The sequence below is a fragment of the Esox lucius genome, chromosome 23 (assembly GCF_011004845.1).
Source record: "Esox lucius isolate fEsoLuc1 chromosome 23, fEsoLuc1.pri, whole genome shotgun sequence".
NCBI classification, from domain to species: domain Eukaryota; kingdom Metazoa; phylum Chordata; class Actinopteri; order Esociformes; family Esocidae; genus Esox; species Esox lucius.
The window spans coordinates 19,820,915-19,835,930 of NC_047591.1; the positions used below are offsets into that span (position 1 = coordinate 19,820,915).

At 46.6% G+C, this 15,016-nt stretch overlaps 1 protein-coding gene across 1 annotated transcript in view; it reads right to left on the minus strand.

Annotated features, from left to right (window-relative positions):
* Nucleotides 1-15,016, minus strand: part of rgs6 (regulator of G protein signaling 6) — a 58,320-nt gene that overhangs the window by 1,419 nt on the left and 41,885 nt on the right. The window contains exons 3-17 of the mRNA XM_020042639.3: nt 11,794-11,890; nt 9,190-9,240; nt 8,874-8,980; nt 7,454-7,505; nt 6,975-7,039; nt 6,604-6,680; nt 4,948-5,029; nt 4,699-4,773; nt 4,322-4,417; nt 4,005-4,066; nt 3,346-3,456; nt 2,549-2,674; nt 1,037-1,223; nt 468-557; nt 23-79 (exon numbers count right to left, since the gene is read on the minus strand). Of these exons, the coding sequence (XP_019898198.1) occupies nt 23-79; nt 468-557; nt 1,037-1,223; nt 2,549-2,674; nt 3,346-3,456; nt 4,005-4,066; nt 4,322-4,417; nt 4,699-4,773; nt 4,948-5,029; nt 6,604-6,680; nt 6,975-7,039; nt 7,454-7,505; nt 8,874-8,980; nt 9,190-9,240; nt 11,794-11,890 (1,335 nt within the window). The remainder of the gene's footprint in view (nt 1-22; nt 80-467; nt 558-1,036; nt 1,224-2,548; nt 2,675-3,345; nt 3,457-4,004; nt 4,067-4,321; nt 4,418-4,698; nt 4,774-4,947; nt 5,030-6,603; nt 6,681-6,974; nt 7,040-7,453; nt 7,506-8,873; nt 8,981-9,189; nt 9,241-11,793; nt 11,891-15,016) is intronic.

Sequence of the window (15,016 nt, forward strand, 5' to 3'; positions counted from 1 at the left end):
ATAAAGAGAGAGAGCCACTAACCACGCTACGTGTGAACTTCTCGAGCGACGTGCGTCGGCCCTGCTGCTCTGTCTCAGGCTGAGGCACACAGCATCATGGGAAAAGGAGGGAGAGTAGAGGTGAAACAAAAACAGGGGGGAATTTGGTTCAAAACAAAGTAAAGCTGAGTTACTGACAAAGGCAGTTATATCACTGTTGGAAGCTGCTGTGTAGTTGACTGACTGCATGACCTGGGAATCTCCAAGAGAGGGCAGCATTCCCATATGTATTTATCTTTTCATGTTTCCAACATGAAACAGGAAATGTAAAAAAAAAAAAAAAAAAAAAAAAGAGACAACTATAAAAACACGTTTTAGTTCTGCTTGTTTTAGAACATATAGTTACAGACACCAGGACATAGGAGTCAGAGCAGTGTAGAAAGACCTTCCTATATATTCCACAGTGCAGTACATGCACACATCCACACCTTCTTCCTGGCCAACAGGAGGTCCTGGTAAGCACTGGAGCGCAAGTAGCGTGTGTAGCTGTCACTCTTCATCAGTTTATAGATGTGGTCCTGAAACGAGGGGGGGGGGGGGGGGGTGAGGGCAATAATAGCGAGAGAAGGATGAAGGGAACACCTCACTGCAACATTATTCCCGGAGACCTTACCCAGAGTAAGGGCGTACATGCTAATACTTTTCCATAATGGTCTCCTTGGGAATCAAACCCACAACCCTGGCCAGGAAGTGTTCTTACCAAGTTAGCTACATTGGAAAAGAAGGAGGACAGGGGGGAGAGCAGAGAGGAGGACAGAGAGACGGAGCGAGGGAGGGAGAGGGGGATGATGGCTGAGGGGGAGTGGGGTGTGGGTGTGTCTGTGTGTATGTCTGCAGCATCACAGTATTGTGTGTCTCTTCACTTGACAGTGGTGGCTGTATCTCTTTGTCCACCCTTTCCCTCTCTGTCTCTCTCTCTCCCTCGCTCTTCCCCTCCTCCTCTCTTCTCTTTCTATCTCTCTTTCCTCCCTCCCCTTCTCTCCGGCCCCCTCTGTACCTGTGCGTCCTCATAGCTGTATCGTCCGGGGTCTTTGAGGTTGTGACTGGTGCGCTCGTAGCTGTGTGAGTCCAGGTTGATGGAGCTGGGAGCGCCCTCGGCCAGAAACTCTGCCCAGATCTCCTGAGCCCGGTCCGCTACTTTCTCCAGGGGCAGCCTCTTCAGATCCTGGACCGCCAGCCAGAACCTGCAGGGGAACACCGCAGAACCCTAACAACCCTGCTACACGTCACATCGTTATGTACATATGTACATTATTATTCATTAGAATAATGTTGTAGGGGTTGGGTTTTCATATTTCGTAATGGAAAATCAAGTTGGACATTCAGTGGAGGAAATAATTAAACATTAGACCATTTTTATTTAACCTCACGCATACTACAAGTTCAAACGTCCTACCCAACAAGTAGTGATTTTAGGCAACAACACATTTACCAAACACCTTAGAGAGTCTCAGAGATGTCTAATACAACAGTCCTACGCACCTGTACCAAACCAGACTCTAGCAGTTGTCCAATCAGAGCCAACCATAGAGCTGACAGTAACCATCCACAATATTTCTCTCTGTGTATCACAGATATCTGGTCTGACCCTGCTTTGTACAAACACATCTGGGGAAAGACTCCCTCTCTCTATGGATCTCTTTTTCCCTCTGTCTGTCTCTCTCTGGCTCTGTCTCTTTCTCTCTCTCGTCAGTATTTCCAGTCCTGAGGAGCCATGAAAACAATTCAAAATGGTTTATTGGCGAGTAGGTGAGATAGTGGAGAGAGGGAGATTGGTAGCTGAAGGCTAGACAAGAGATAAGGGTGCTGTCAGCAGCCATAAGACTCTACTGGCCTTTATCAGTATATTCCCCTCCAAGACCTTGTTATCTTCAGTATCCATCTTCATGAACACACACACACTTATATTTTTCCTGTTTCACACACACATTTAACCTGGTTGTGCAAATGTGTTGCTGTGAATATATCAATGTTTTTGGCACACCCTCAGACAGTAACTCAGGAAAAGACACACGCACTCCACTTCCCATCACCTTTTAACATGACAGTGTGTTTAGCGTAGCCAGTGGCTACAGGGGACAGTTCTCATGACTCCCCCCCCAGAAGCAAGTGCTGAAGGGGTGAGAAGATAGGTTATTGGGGTGGGCTGCTGGACGATTAGCCTGGCTTTCTCATTTCTGATTTCAGGGAGGAGGTAGTCAGATTGAATTCAGACAGGGGGCATGGCGAGGTGGAAGAAGAGAGCTTGCAGATGAAGAGAGGATAAAGAAAATGGGACAAAGGGAAAAGGCCGGGGTAGGGGAAGAGAATGGGGGATATTAGGAAGGGATGGCAGAAGGGGGGAGACTGGGACCAGGAGACGGGAGAGTAAGGGGGAGAGGAAGGACAGGATTAGGGTGAGGAGAGAATGGAGAGATCCGTTCAGAGGAGATTTGAGGGTTGAGAATGAAAGGATAACATGTAAGGACAGGTTTTCTGTGAATGAATAGAATATCAGGGAACGCCTTACTGCAGGTTCTCCGAACTGAACTCTGATTCGAGGAACTTGAGGAACTGGTCTCGCCCGGCCGGGTCCTTCAGCGTTTCTTCTAGAGAGAACCCCCACTTCCTCACCCTCTGTTGACCAGGGTCATTACTGGGGGGGTTGGAGAGAGGGAGACAGACACAGACAGCACTTGAATAGGATTTCCCGTCCCGGAAATGATTCGGCGTGTTAAATGCATAGTTTTCTATGTCGTGGTCACACCATCACATGTAACGTCACTGTGATCCACCGTGTGCTCTGCAGCAGACCACCACGTCCTCAAGCTCCGGGGCAGCTGGACAAAAGCAGACCAGCTGGCGCATGCAAACGACGTTCTCTTCATCTCTGCTCAGTGTTCATTGGTTGCATAATTTAGCCTCCAAGACAAACATTCATCCCTGCCTTGTGTCAGTTTGATGTCGAGTGGACGACAGTAGGCCTTGGCCGTGGTTAGTTTGGAACAGCGAGGATTACAATATGAAATGAGGCAAAGTCCTCCCCTGAGATTGGATGGCTGTCTTCAGTGAAGGTTCTCTATGAAAGCCTTTTAAGGAGCATGAGACAATGTCGTAAAGTGAGTGGCTGTGGTAACATAGAGACGAGACCGACCAACATGCCTTATTTAAGGTAGCCTGACTGATTGATTGACGACGATAGATGGATTAACCGTGGATTCACTGTCGGATTGATCGTTGATTTGAAAGCCGGCTAGGGCGGTCCTAAAGGAGATTGAAACTGACTACATCCTGTTCACCGTGAGGACACGCCCTGGCGTTCCTCACCTGGCCTCCAGCTCCCAGAAGGACGTGTCATCAGTGGTCCAGGGGTTGGAGGGTTCTGGTGACACCACAAAGGGATCGTACTCCTGGTACTGCTCCGTGTAACTCATGAGACTGACAAAACACAAGCACACACAAAGATCCATTTCACTGGCTTTGTCCATAGATTAACCACAAATCAACTGAAGCTCTTTGGCGAGGGTCAGTGGTCGACCACACGGTACTGTTGTTACTGTGTCTGTGCTGCAGACTGATGACCTCGGCAACAATTCAACTCAGAGCCATGATTACCTGGAGAGCTATTTGGTCAACTGGATCGGTTCTGACCACTGGGTCTGTTCTGACAAACTGGGTTTGTCCTGACATCTGGGTCTGTTCTGACAAATTGGGTCTGTCCTGACAAACTGGGTCTGTTCTGACATCTGGGTCTGTTCTGACAAATTGAGTCTGTTCTGACAAATTGAGTCTGTTCTGACAAACTGGGTGTGTTCTGTCAGCTGGGTCTGTTCTGACAACTGGGTCTGTTGTTAGTGTCCATGGCATTGTGTTTATAGTTGTTAAGAAACACCAGAAGACTGGTTGTAGCAGTAAAGAGGAGGTTGATATCTGTATTTAATTATTCATGTCTTGATAAACAGTGTTTATAGCTTATTGCAACCTACCTTTCTGCAACTTTAGACATTTTCATACAGTGTCGGTCTAGCTGGGTGTTTAGAAACACAATCTAAATAGGAAGAAAAAAGAAGAACAAAAGAAGGAACAAAGCATCGATATTAATTGCATCCGATAAAAATTGTTTTCAACTATGAAATGGAAGCTGTAAATATTGCATGGAGACACTAACACAGTTGGCAGTGGATTTGCTTGTTTTCGTGAAGAGCAATAAATGTTATGGAACCCATTGATATCCATAACATGTTATCATATTATACACAGATGCTATGTCTTCATTCTGTGACAGGTTATGACCCAGACATACCTCTTTCTCTATGGCCTCTTTGGTGCCCTTCCTCGCTAGTGAGGACGTGTGCACTGGACTGTGGGACTGCGCCTCCTCTATCAGACCATACACGGACTGGACCACGGCCAAGGGGGGAAGAACAGTGCGTTACCATGCGCCAGTAGGCCTCCCAAAGTAAAGCCGAGTATGCCGTGACCCGCCCGCTAAACCAGTGATCTTCAAACCTCTACCCGGGGACTCCCTGACAGTTTGGCTGTGGCTCGTTCGCCAGTCCAAGGCCTGGACTAGTTGACACGTTGCTAGCTCAGGGATGGCGTCAACGGTTGGGGGTCCCCGGGTAGGGGTCCGAGAGCACCTGCCCTACGCGGCTAGGCTTCGGTTCCTACTGTCCATACCTTCTTGGCTCTCTGCGTGTTCTTCATGCGTCTGCATTTCCGGATGTCCACCTCTGTCGTGTTGACACAGCCTGGCTGTTTTGAAACAGGAAGACACAGTTAATGCGGTTGGTGCATACAGCCCCGGTGGGAGTCGCCGGCGTTCAGTGCCTGGCGTTCAGTGCCTGGCGTTCAGTGCCTGGCGTTCAGTGCCTGGCGTTCAGTGCCTGGCGTTCAGTGCCTGGCGTTCAGTGCCTGATACGTACGCACCGCTGGTCTGTGGACGTCCCAGAAGGCTCTTTCCTGACTGTCTAGAATCTTCCTCTCCACTCGGTCCTTTTTTCTGTCAATCCTGGAGGTCCAGGAGGAGAAGAAGAGAGGGAAAGAATACAGGCAAGAGGAGAGGGAAAGAAGAGAGGAGGGAGGAGAGATTTAGAAGGAGACAGTAAGAGGAGAAGAGGGAAAGGTGTTAGATATAGCCTCTGTTATGGAAAAAAAAACGCCCACATGAATTCCAACCCACTAATATAGGAGAGAAAATGTTCACACACACACTCACACACAGACAGAGACACAGCTAGAACATTTGAAAGTTTCAGCCAGCCTCCCTGCCTCAGAGCACAGGCACAACAAATGAATTTCCATCAGTGCCACTTTCCTGTTATGTAACAGCTATTTCCACAGACACACACGCCCCACTCTCTTCAGATACCCTGGGAGAGTCATAAATCACATTCTATTACCTACTGTGTCTTACTTTGGCGGAATAGGGACTAGGAACTAGGTTTCTATTTGGGACGCTGACCTTTCTCTCCTACCATTATACATTATTCCTTTGTTGTATGTTCCTAATTAAACCGTTCAAAATGGAGTGAACCTGATGAAAACAGATTTTCAAGCCTAATCAAATTACGATACAAGCTGTGTGTGTGTGTGTGTGTGTATATTGACACCGCAGTTGGACACAAAGCAATGATTCAAAATGCAATTATACTGTGGATGAAATAACAATCAGGGAATCACAATTGTGTGTGTATGTTTTTGTGGGTGTGTGTGTGTGTGTTTGTGTGTGTATGTGTTTGTGGGCGTATTTGTATGTGTTAGTGGATGTGTGTTTGTGTGTCAATCACGATACTAATCAGTGTGTCAGGCTGACTGTTTGGCCTTCGAGATTCAGGTCAGGATTCACGTCGATCTCCACTCTTGAGTCTGTGCACCATTTAAAGACATCACAGAGTCAATGTAAAGCACAGATGTCAGCTCAATCCTCAATGATCTCTTAAAGTCAACCGCTCTCGAAGATGAGGTCTGTTGCCATCCAGATTTAATCCTGACATTGTCACCATGTGTCTGTTTCTGACTCTCAAACGTCTACCCTGGTGCTCCAGTATGGTGCACAAACATTTCCTATGGGTGTTATAGTATTGACCAAACTCTTCCAATGGTTTTTGATCAGTTAGTCTAACTTGGGATTATTTCACGTGTGGTGACGTGGGTGTTCAGAGCTGGGGTCTCTACTGGCCTTGGAGCTGCTCCGTCGCAAGATACAACTGTTATTTTCTTTTAATTAGCTCTTATCTCCTGCAACTTCTCTCTCGGTCCTTGGTGCACCAGAGAGAGTAGTTTCTGTCAAAATAAGGTTTTAGTAAACAACTCCAAGAGCGTCCTATGAAATCCGTTTTACAGATTTCTGTTTTCTCTCTTTCTCTAAAAATGGCAATTATTCAAAGAAAAAATGCTAAATTGGACGTTCTCACTCCATTAGATAGGAGCTGTGGTGTCTGACATCAGCAACACGAGACCTGTTGGAGATCACTGGTATACACCCGGCTGTTACTATGACAACAACAACACATGCATACATACATACACACACTCTCTCTCACACACACACACACACACACACACAATCGCCACCACACTTACTTGACCTGAGCCTCGGCCTGCATGAAAATAAACTCCCACTTCCTGGCGAAGGCCCTCTGTAGCCTGGCTAGGTTCTCCTGAGGGACGGAGAGGGAGGCGGGGGGGGGGGGGGACAGGGGAGGAATAGGAGAGAGAGAGAGAGAGAGAGAAAAAGGGAGGGGTTAAAAGTGCTCCACAAACGGAGGTATTGACTGGAACATTCCACACCACCTAAAACGTGCTTTTATCGGGGCTGTTTTAACTTCCCGTACAGGACACGCACGTTCCAGTCAGGTGGACCAAACCATTACTCAGTGGGAGAGAGCAGGTGTGCGTCCTCAGATGGCAGTGCCCTGTAGAGGGCATAGTGTGTAATTTAGGTCTGTACCTACCGCCTCATAGTCTGCCAGCTCCAGACGAGTCTTGTTCTGCATTGTCCTCTTGCACAGATAGATAGCTGCACGAAAAAGCAATGGCGAGGGGGGGTGAAGGTAAAAAGAGGGGTGGTTTGGGGGGGGGGTGATGAGGGGAGGAAAATAAGGCAGGGTTGATGGAAACAGACACCTTATTAGTTGCTCTGTTGTTTTCCCTTCAGAGAATTTACTGCCGACGCGGCAAAGACGTCAGTGTGATGTGGAGTTGCTCCTGCTCAGGTTTAGAAGAGTCGACCGCTAAATGCCAACTCTAGTTCCTTTTTAGCTGGTCGCATAGCTAGCAATACAGAAGGTGGTGGTAAAAATGTACATTTTGTGATTAGGAGACTGTATTATAAACAAACGTTAAATTGATCACCTTCACCAAGGCAGAAAGCACTGGGGACTGTATTTTCTGGGCACTGTATTTTCTGATATTTACATTTCTATAGACTCACCGTAGTCTGTGTTCTCTGGCTCCCAACAGTTAGAAGGCCAGAAATATGGAGCCTAGGGGTCAAAGAGGAAAGAAAGGTCAACGGTCAAATTAATCATTTGTAATTATTGTCTGCTTTACAGTGTAGAAGTGTGGAATACAGAATGAGGAACCCTGGGAGAGTGGGGTCATGACCAGGGTTCGACCATTATTGACAGCAGCCCTGAAGCAGTTAGGGTGAAGTGCCTTACACAAGGGCAGGTCAACAGATTTGCCCTTTGGCATTCCAACTAGTAACCAGTTACAGGCCCTGTGCTTTAACCTCTGGGCTTCCTGTTCCTGATAACTGGACAGTGGAGGGATGGAGAAGATTGAGGATAATGGGAGCCGGTGTTGAGAGATTAGGGGTTAACTTTAACATAAGGGATTTCTCGTTTTGACGTTTCTTAAGTCTCCAGTTTCATACTGCAGGTTAATAGTCCTGTGGGCAGAGCAAATGCGAACTGTCATGTGTTTTTTAAATAACAGACATCTGCTGTAGGGGTTGATATGTATTCAGTTACAGGTGTCTTGTAAAAAAATACTAAAACTCAGAAGTCGTTAATACATCAACACATAATGCATGTTCTGCATTGAAAATTATGTTCCTGCGACAACAGGACGATCATATCGTGGGAAGCTCGGTATCGAGACAGGAGACCGTTTTCCTGGAGCACACGTTAGTCAGTTCTCTGATTGGCCTCCGACAGACAGCATCGTTGCACGACGGGAAAAATGTTTCGGATAAAAACGTTGCCCCTGAAAATGAAAATACATGTATTGTAGGTCATCATTTAGGCTTTCTATGATTCCATACACACTAAGGGGGAATTGCTCGGGGCAGCAAGGAGTGGAAAACCGCTGAAGAGTGGGATGCTCTCGCCATCCCCCGGTTTTGTTTAATTTATCGGTTAAATTTGGTTACTTCCTTTCCCCCGTGTCTCTGTTACACAGGAAACTGAGCTATTCATTTTTAATGGGGTTACAGGAAGGACCTCTGCATAGCAGGGGGGTATTTGTGAATCACCCCGGGCTGGAGCCAGGTGAGTGCCGACTCAGGAGGGACTGGCCGGGCGCGGCATTCCTCACGTTAGCCGACGTTGTGTCACGTGGATCATCGGCTTTCATTTAACTCTCTGACCGAGCGTGAAGGAATCCCGTTCGTGTCAGATAAGTCCTCACTTGTCAGATCAATTGAGGACTTATGTTGAAGAAGCCGTATTTCCCTCAGTGGATCCAGATAAACTCTTTTCGCGTTGTGTCAAGAAATGGGATTGAAGGTGGCCCGGACCGGAGGAAGGGGCTGGCAGGACTGTGTATTCAGCGTACCTTGCGAAGAATCTTGACAGGTGAGGGGATGTTGACATCCCCTCAACTTATGTTAGTTCTCCTGTGCCGCTCACCTGGAAGCGGTAGAAGGTTCCGTCATCTTTCAGCGACAGGACATGATCAGAGATGGGGAAGAAATATCCTTGAGCGGCAATCAGGCTTCCGATGTGCATCGCCTCGCCTACAGGGGAACAATGGCAGTGTGCAGAGCAGACGGGGTTAAACGCACGTTGTTTCAAACATTCGGTACCAAGTGTTTTACAGGGAGTCTATGAAGGGAGTAGAGCTATCGAACAGTCCTCAGACAGGCCGCCACAGGCTACAGTACAGCAGAGGGACAGGAACATGGGCGATCACTAACGGATGAGTGGCGTTTGCTTCAGTACACACCTGGGTCCTCGATGGCCAGGTTTTTCATCATCCATTGGACGATGTCTGTTCCTGGTGGGACGGAGAGACAGAGGGATGAAGGGGGTGTCAACCGGCTCCAGGATGTGAGCTGGTCTTTTGTTTGTCAGAGCACGACACAGTGAATATAGTGATGGTAGAACAGTGTGAAATGTGGACAGAGAGACATTGAGAGGGAGAGGGATGGAGAGAGAGAGACTGACAGATGGGGAGAGAGAGAGACTGACAGATGGGGAGAGAGAGAGACTGACAGATGGGGAGAGAGAGAGACTGACAGATGGGGAGAGAGAGAGACTGACAGATGGGGAGAGAGAGAGACTGACAGATGGGGAGAGAGAAAGACAATGAGAGAGACTTCTGAGGGGTCTGAGTCACTTCCTTGCTTGACAACTGTGTCATGACGGCCAGGAGAACTAAGTCTGGTATCTTGTTGAGCTCTGGTTTCTATATGCCTGTGTGTGTTTGTGTGTGGTCTCTCTGGATCTGTGTGTGTGTTTGTGTGTGGTCTCTCTGGATCTGTGTGTGTGTTTGTGTGTGGTCTCTCTGGATTTGTGTGTGTGTGTGTGTGTGTTTGTGTGTGGTCTCTCTGGATCTGTGTGTGTGTGTGTTTGTGTGTGGTCTCTCTGGATCTGTGTGTGTGTGTGTGTGTGTTTGTGTGTGGTCTCTCTGGATCTGTGTGTGTGTGTTTGTGTGTGGTCTCTCTGGATCTGTGTGTGTATTTGTGTGTGGTCTCTCTGGATCTGTGTGTTTGTGTGTGGTCTCTCTGGATCTGTGTGTGTGTGTGTTTGTTTGTGGTCTCTCTGGATCTGTGTGTGTGTGTGTGTGTTTGTGTGTGGTCTCTCTGGATCTGTGTGTGTGTGTGTTTGTGTGTGGTCTCTCTGGATCTGTGTGTGTATTTGTGTGTGGTCTCTCTGGATCTGTGTGTTTGTGTGTGGTCTCTCTGGATCTGTGTGTGTGTGTGTGGTCTCTCTGGATCTGTGTGTGTGTGTGTTTGTTTGTGGTCTCTCTGGATCTGTGTGTGTGTGTGTGTGTGTGTGTTTGTGTGTGGTCTCTCTGGATCTGTGTGTGTGTGTGTTTGTGTGTGGTCTCTCTGGATCTGTGTTTGTGTGTGTTTGTTTGTGGTCTCTCTGGATCTGTGTGTGTGTGTGTGTGTGTGTGTGTGTGTGTTTGTGTGTGGTCTCTCTGGATCTGTGTGTGTGTGTGTGTTTGTGTGTGGTCTCTCTGGATCTGTGTGTGTGTGTGTGTGTGTTTGTGTGTGGTCTCTCTGGATCTGTGTGTGTGTGTGTGTGTGTGTGGTCTCTCTGGATCTGTGTGTGTGTGTGTTTGTTTGTGGTCTCTCTGGATCTGTGTGTGTGTGTGTGTGTGTTTGTGTGTGGTCTCTCTGGATCTGTGTGTGTGTGTGTTTGTTTGTGGTCTCTCTGGATCTGTGTGTGTGTGTGTGTGTGTGTTTGTGTGTGGTCTCTCTGGATCTGTGTGTGTGTGTGTGTGTGTTTGTGTGTGGTCTCTCTGGATCTGTGTGTGTGTGTGTGTGTTTGTGTGTGGTCTCTCTGGATCTGTGTGTGTGTGTGTGTGTTTGTGTGTGGTCTCTCTGGATCTGTGTGTGTGTGTGTGTGTGTGTGTTTGTGTGTGGTCTCTCTGGATCTGTGTGTGTGTGTGTGTGTGTGTGTGTTTGTGTGTGGTCTCTCTGGATCTGTGTGTGTGTGTGTTTGTTTGTGGTCTCTCTGGATCTGTGTGTGTGTGTGTGTGTGTGTGTGGTCTCTCTGGATCTGTGTGTGTGTGTGTGTGTTTGTGTGTGGTCTCTCTGGATCTGTGTTTGTGTGTGTTTGTTTGTGGTCTCTCTGGATCTGTGTGTGTGTGTGTGTGTGTGTGTGTTTGTGTGTGGTCTCTCTGGATCTGTGTGTGTGTGTGTGTGTGTGTGTTTGTGTGTGGTCTCTCTGGATCTGTGTGTGTGTGTGTGTGTGTTTGTGTGTGGTCTCTCTGGATCTGTGTGTGTGTGTGTGTTTGTGTGTGGTCTCTCTGGATCTGTGTGTGTGTGTGTGTGTGTGTTTGTGTGTGGTCTCTCTGGATCTGTGTGTATGGGTGCGTGTGCGTGTGTGTGCGTGTGCGCCTCTAAGCACGGGCAGCAGCCCAGTACTAATACTGTTTATTGATACACTGCTGTGCTCATCACCCTCTGTGGTGTTGTGTATGTGGTGTGTTCCTGTGTGTTTGGTGTGTATATGTGTAGAATTTTTTTTATTGCCTACCCTGCTCTGCTCATTACTCTCTGTGGTGTTGTGTGTGGTGTGTTTGTGTGTGTGTATGTGTGTGTATGTGTGTGTGTGTGTGTGTGTGTGTGGTGTGTTTGGTGTGTTGGTGTGTGTGTATGTGTGTGTTGTGTGCTCTGCTCATGACAGTATTGTGGTGATTTATCCTGAGAGGCTGGTATTAATAACAAACCATCCACACACTCGGACACTGACACACTTGGACACACACACACACACACTCGGACACACACACTTGGACACACACACACACACTCGGACACACGACAGCCGCAGAGCTAAAGTCATTTCGGCCCTTCGTCCGCCAGCCTCGCCACACCTGTGACCACGCTGGGTATCTTGGTCAGGAAGCTCTTGACCGTTCTGACTGGAACGCCCTCAGTCTCATCCTGGACACGGGTCACAATCTGTTCAATCTGCAAAGGAGGGGATGAGAGGGGATGAGAGGAGAGCGGGGATGAGAGGCGAGAGTAGGGGATGAAAGGAGAGAGGATGACAGGAGCGATTAGGGGATGAAAGGAGAGGGGATGACAGGAGAGAATAGGGGATGAAAAGAGAAGAGAGGAGATGAAAGAATAGGGATGAGAGGAGAAGAGGTAGACCGTGAGTGGTTGGAAATGTACTTGTCTAATCTTAATTAATATCACAAATGAACAGAATGACTCAAACGGTCACAATCGGTTACATCACACCTGTAGAGTTATTGCATGTCATTAGTTATGTAGCTGATGGTCCTTTAGTTCCAGAGAATTAAAGACAAGACAGCTGAATTCAGTGCTAACAGAGAGTGATGTGTAGATGGGGGTAATAATAAATCATCAATTAACAGTGAAGACATGAGACCTAAAATCCAGTTGCGAGCACGCACACACACACACACACACACACATAATCTTAGCTATGTAAATAAGGACATCAAAATGTATTTGACTAATCTTTACACTAACCGTTATCAGACTAGAGAGATCTCCACCCACTCCAACTACTGTAGTCTGGAGCTATTTTAAAATAGAGTGGCAATCAGCCCACAAGCAACCAACAGCAACAAGCCTAACGCCTGCTGCATTCAGGAACCAAACCACAGCTAGTGGGCAAAACTGATTGCTACCATGCCAATATGAAGAATGGCTCCTAACCTCAATTTGCAAATCTTACCCTGAAGCCAAATCACTAGCCCTTTTCAAAAGGGACCAGGGAAGATGTACCTGTTAAACATATTTCCTTGGTTAAATCCTACTTTAAGCCCAAACACCCACATTCACAGTTCAGGCAATGTTAATAACCTGTGGTGAGTGATGAAACACTTTTCAGCTGCGTAATTTCACTGTAATACATTCCATATTACATTGTTTGTTGTTGTTTGGATTACATGACTGTGTGCGTGTGTGTGTGAACGTGTGTGTGTGTGAACATGTGTGTGTGTGAACATGTGTGTGTGTGTGTTTGCGTGAACATGTGTGTGTGTGTGTGTGCCTAGGAAATGAGTCCTCCGTCACTGTAGAGACACATGAGTCATAGCAAACAGCTATATATAGTGGGAAAGAAAAACAGAGAGTGGGAGAGAGAGAAGGACAGAGAGAAAGGAAGATGGAGAGAGAAAGAAAAGAAGCGAAACACAACTCTGAAACCAATTGAGGACAATAGCAAGCCCTCACACACACACACGCACACACACACAGACCTACTCAGTGAATAATGTCAGAAATGACATACTCACGCTCAACACTCAGGCATCTCAAATGTGGAGTGGAAGACATGATGAAACCACAGTACTGCTAGATTTGCCAAGTGTCCGTCTATATCCCGTACAGTACCGTTTTACTAGACCATTACAGCACCAGGGACACAATCCTGACTCAGTGATACCTGCCGTTCTGACACACGCCCGCCCACGCAGAATGTATGATATTACCGTGTAGCGTAGTTCTTTGTGCAAGCCGTACCTGGTATCAGCTTTTTTTCTAACCTTAAGTGCTACAATAACATGTCACCCCGCCGTGAATTATGTACTGTTAGTGCCTACATCCATGCTAGTAAAACACTCGTTGTTTTATATGTATATTACCAACTGATTAATGAAAAGTTCTGTGAAGCTCGGTTGGTCAAGGCACTTTGCAACGCCAGGGTTCTGGCTGTGATCCCATGAGGCTTGCAGTATGTACCAACTACTGTGAACTGTTCTGTAAGAGAAGTGATCATGATGCTGTATGCTACAGCAGCAAATTAAGCCTGCAGCAACAAGAAATGTCAAGTAGTTAATCTACTATGTGCCACTTACACGATTCGGGAAAATACAGATTTGATTTTAAAATATGAAGACAATTATTATGTCAATCAGTGATTTTACTGTGCTGAGATGTAATTGCTACCTTCCATGCTGCATTTAATCTAATGCATTCTGGGTGATGGACATTTTTAAACAGACTTTAAAGGGGACATTCACCCAAAACTCATACAAATACCAGATGACATTACACCGAACTTCTAAATCTTCACATGCCTTATAAAAGGCCATATACCGGTGTTAGCAGACAGCTTTCATTGTAAGTGGTGGGGGGACTGAACAATTTTGGATACGTTGCAGAATCAAGGCAAACTTGACAGTCCAGACTTTCACAAATGAATGGGAGAAGAGGATAAAAGGTGTCCTTAGATAACTTTCTTAAGATCCAAACACAAAAGAAATTGAATTTTACTAATGTTTTCTAATGTAAAGAAACCGTCATTACAAGGACCAGGTGAAAGACAAACTGACAGGTTTCTACAGTTGTTTCGTAGTTCGTTAGACCCAATTTCAAAAGGTCAGGCAATACAACCACCAGCTGAATTAAACTGCACACATAATGCATTCAGTATTACTCTGCATTTTCTGTGGATCCCTGTTAACCAAAGCCAAACCACTGACTAGTCTTCCTGGGGTCCGAACATAAGTTAAAACACAACAAAATACATAGTATACAGCGCACAAATAAAGTACCTTTATGATAAAAAAACAATTTATACATGTTTTTTCTCTCAGTGCCTCAGAGTATCATACGTTTTTATGAAGATTTCCCGCTCCACCTTTCTGCACAAGTTACTCCATAGGTAGGTAGGTCTGTTGGGGTAAGTCTGTTGGGGTCAGTGTGTTGGGGTCAGTGTGTTGGGGTCAGTGTGTTGGGGTCAGTCTGTTGGGGTCAGTCTGTTGGGGTAGGTCTCTTAAGTTAAGTGTGTTGGGTTAAGGGCTTTTGGGTAAGTGTGTTAATTATCGATAGGGATGCACCGATACCAGTACCGGGTATCGGTCGATATTGAGCTCATTGTACTCGTACTCGTAGAAATATTCCGATACCGTCATGGAAACATTAAGGAAAACTCGATGGTTGTGATGCCTCTGGCCGTGTAAGTATAGAATATAGAACTCAGATTAGTAGAGCGGGAAGACGGAGATGTCAGCAATGACACAAGTAAAGTTCAAGCTCTGCTCTGCTAAATTGTCAAGGGGAGGAAAGGAAAAACACTAATTTAAAAGCAATTTGATAAAATATCGTTAGACAACACAG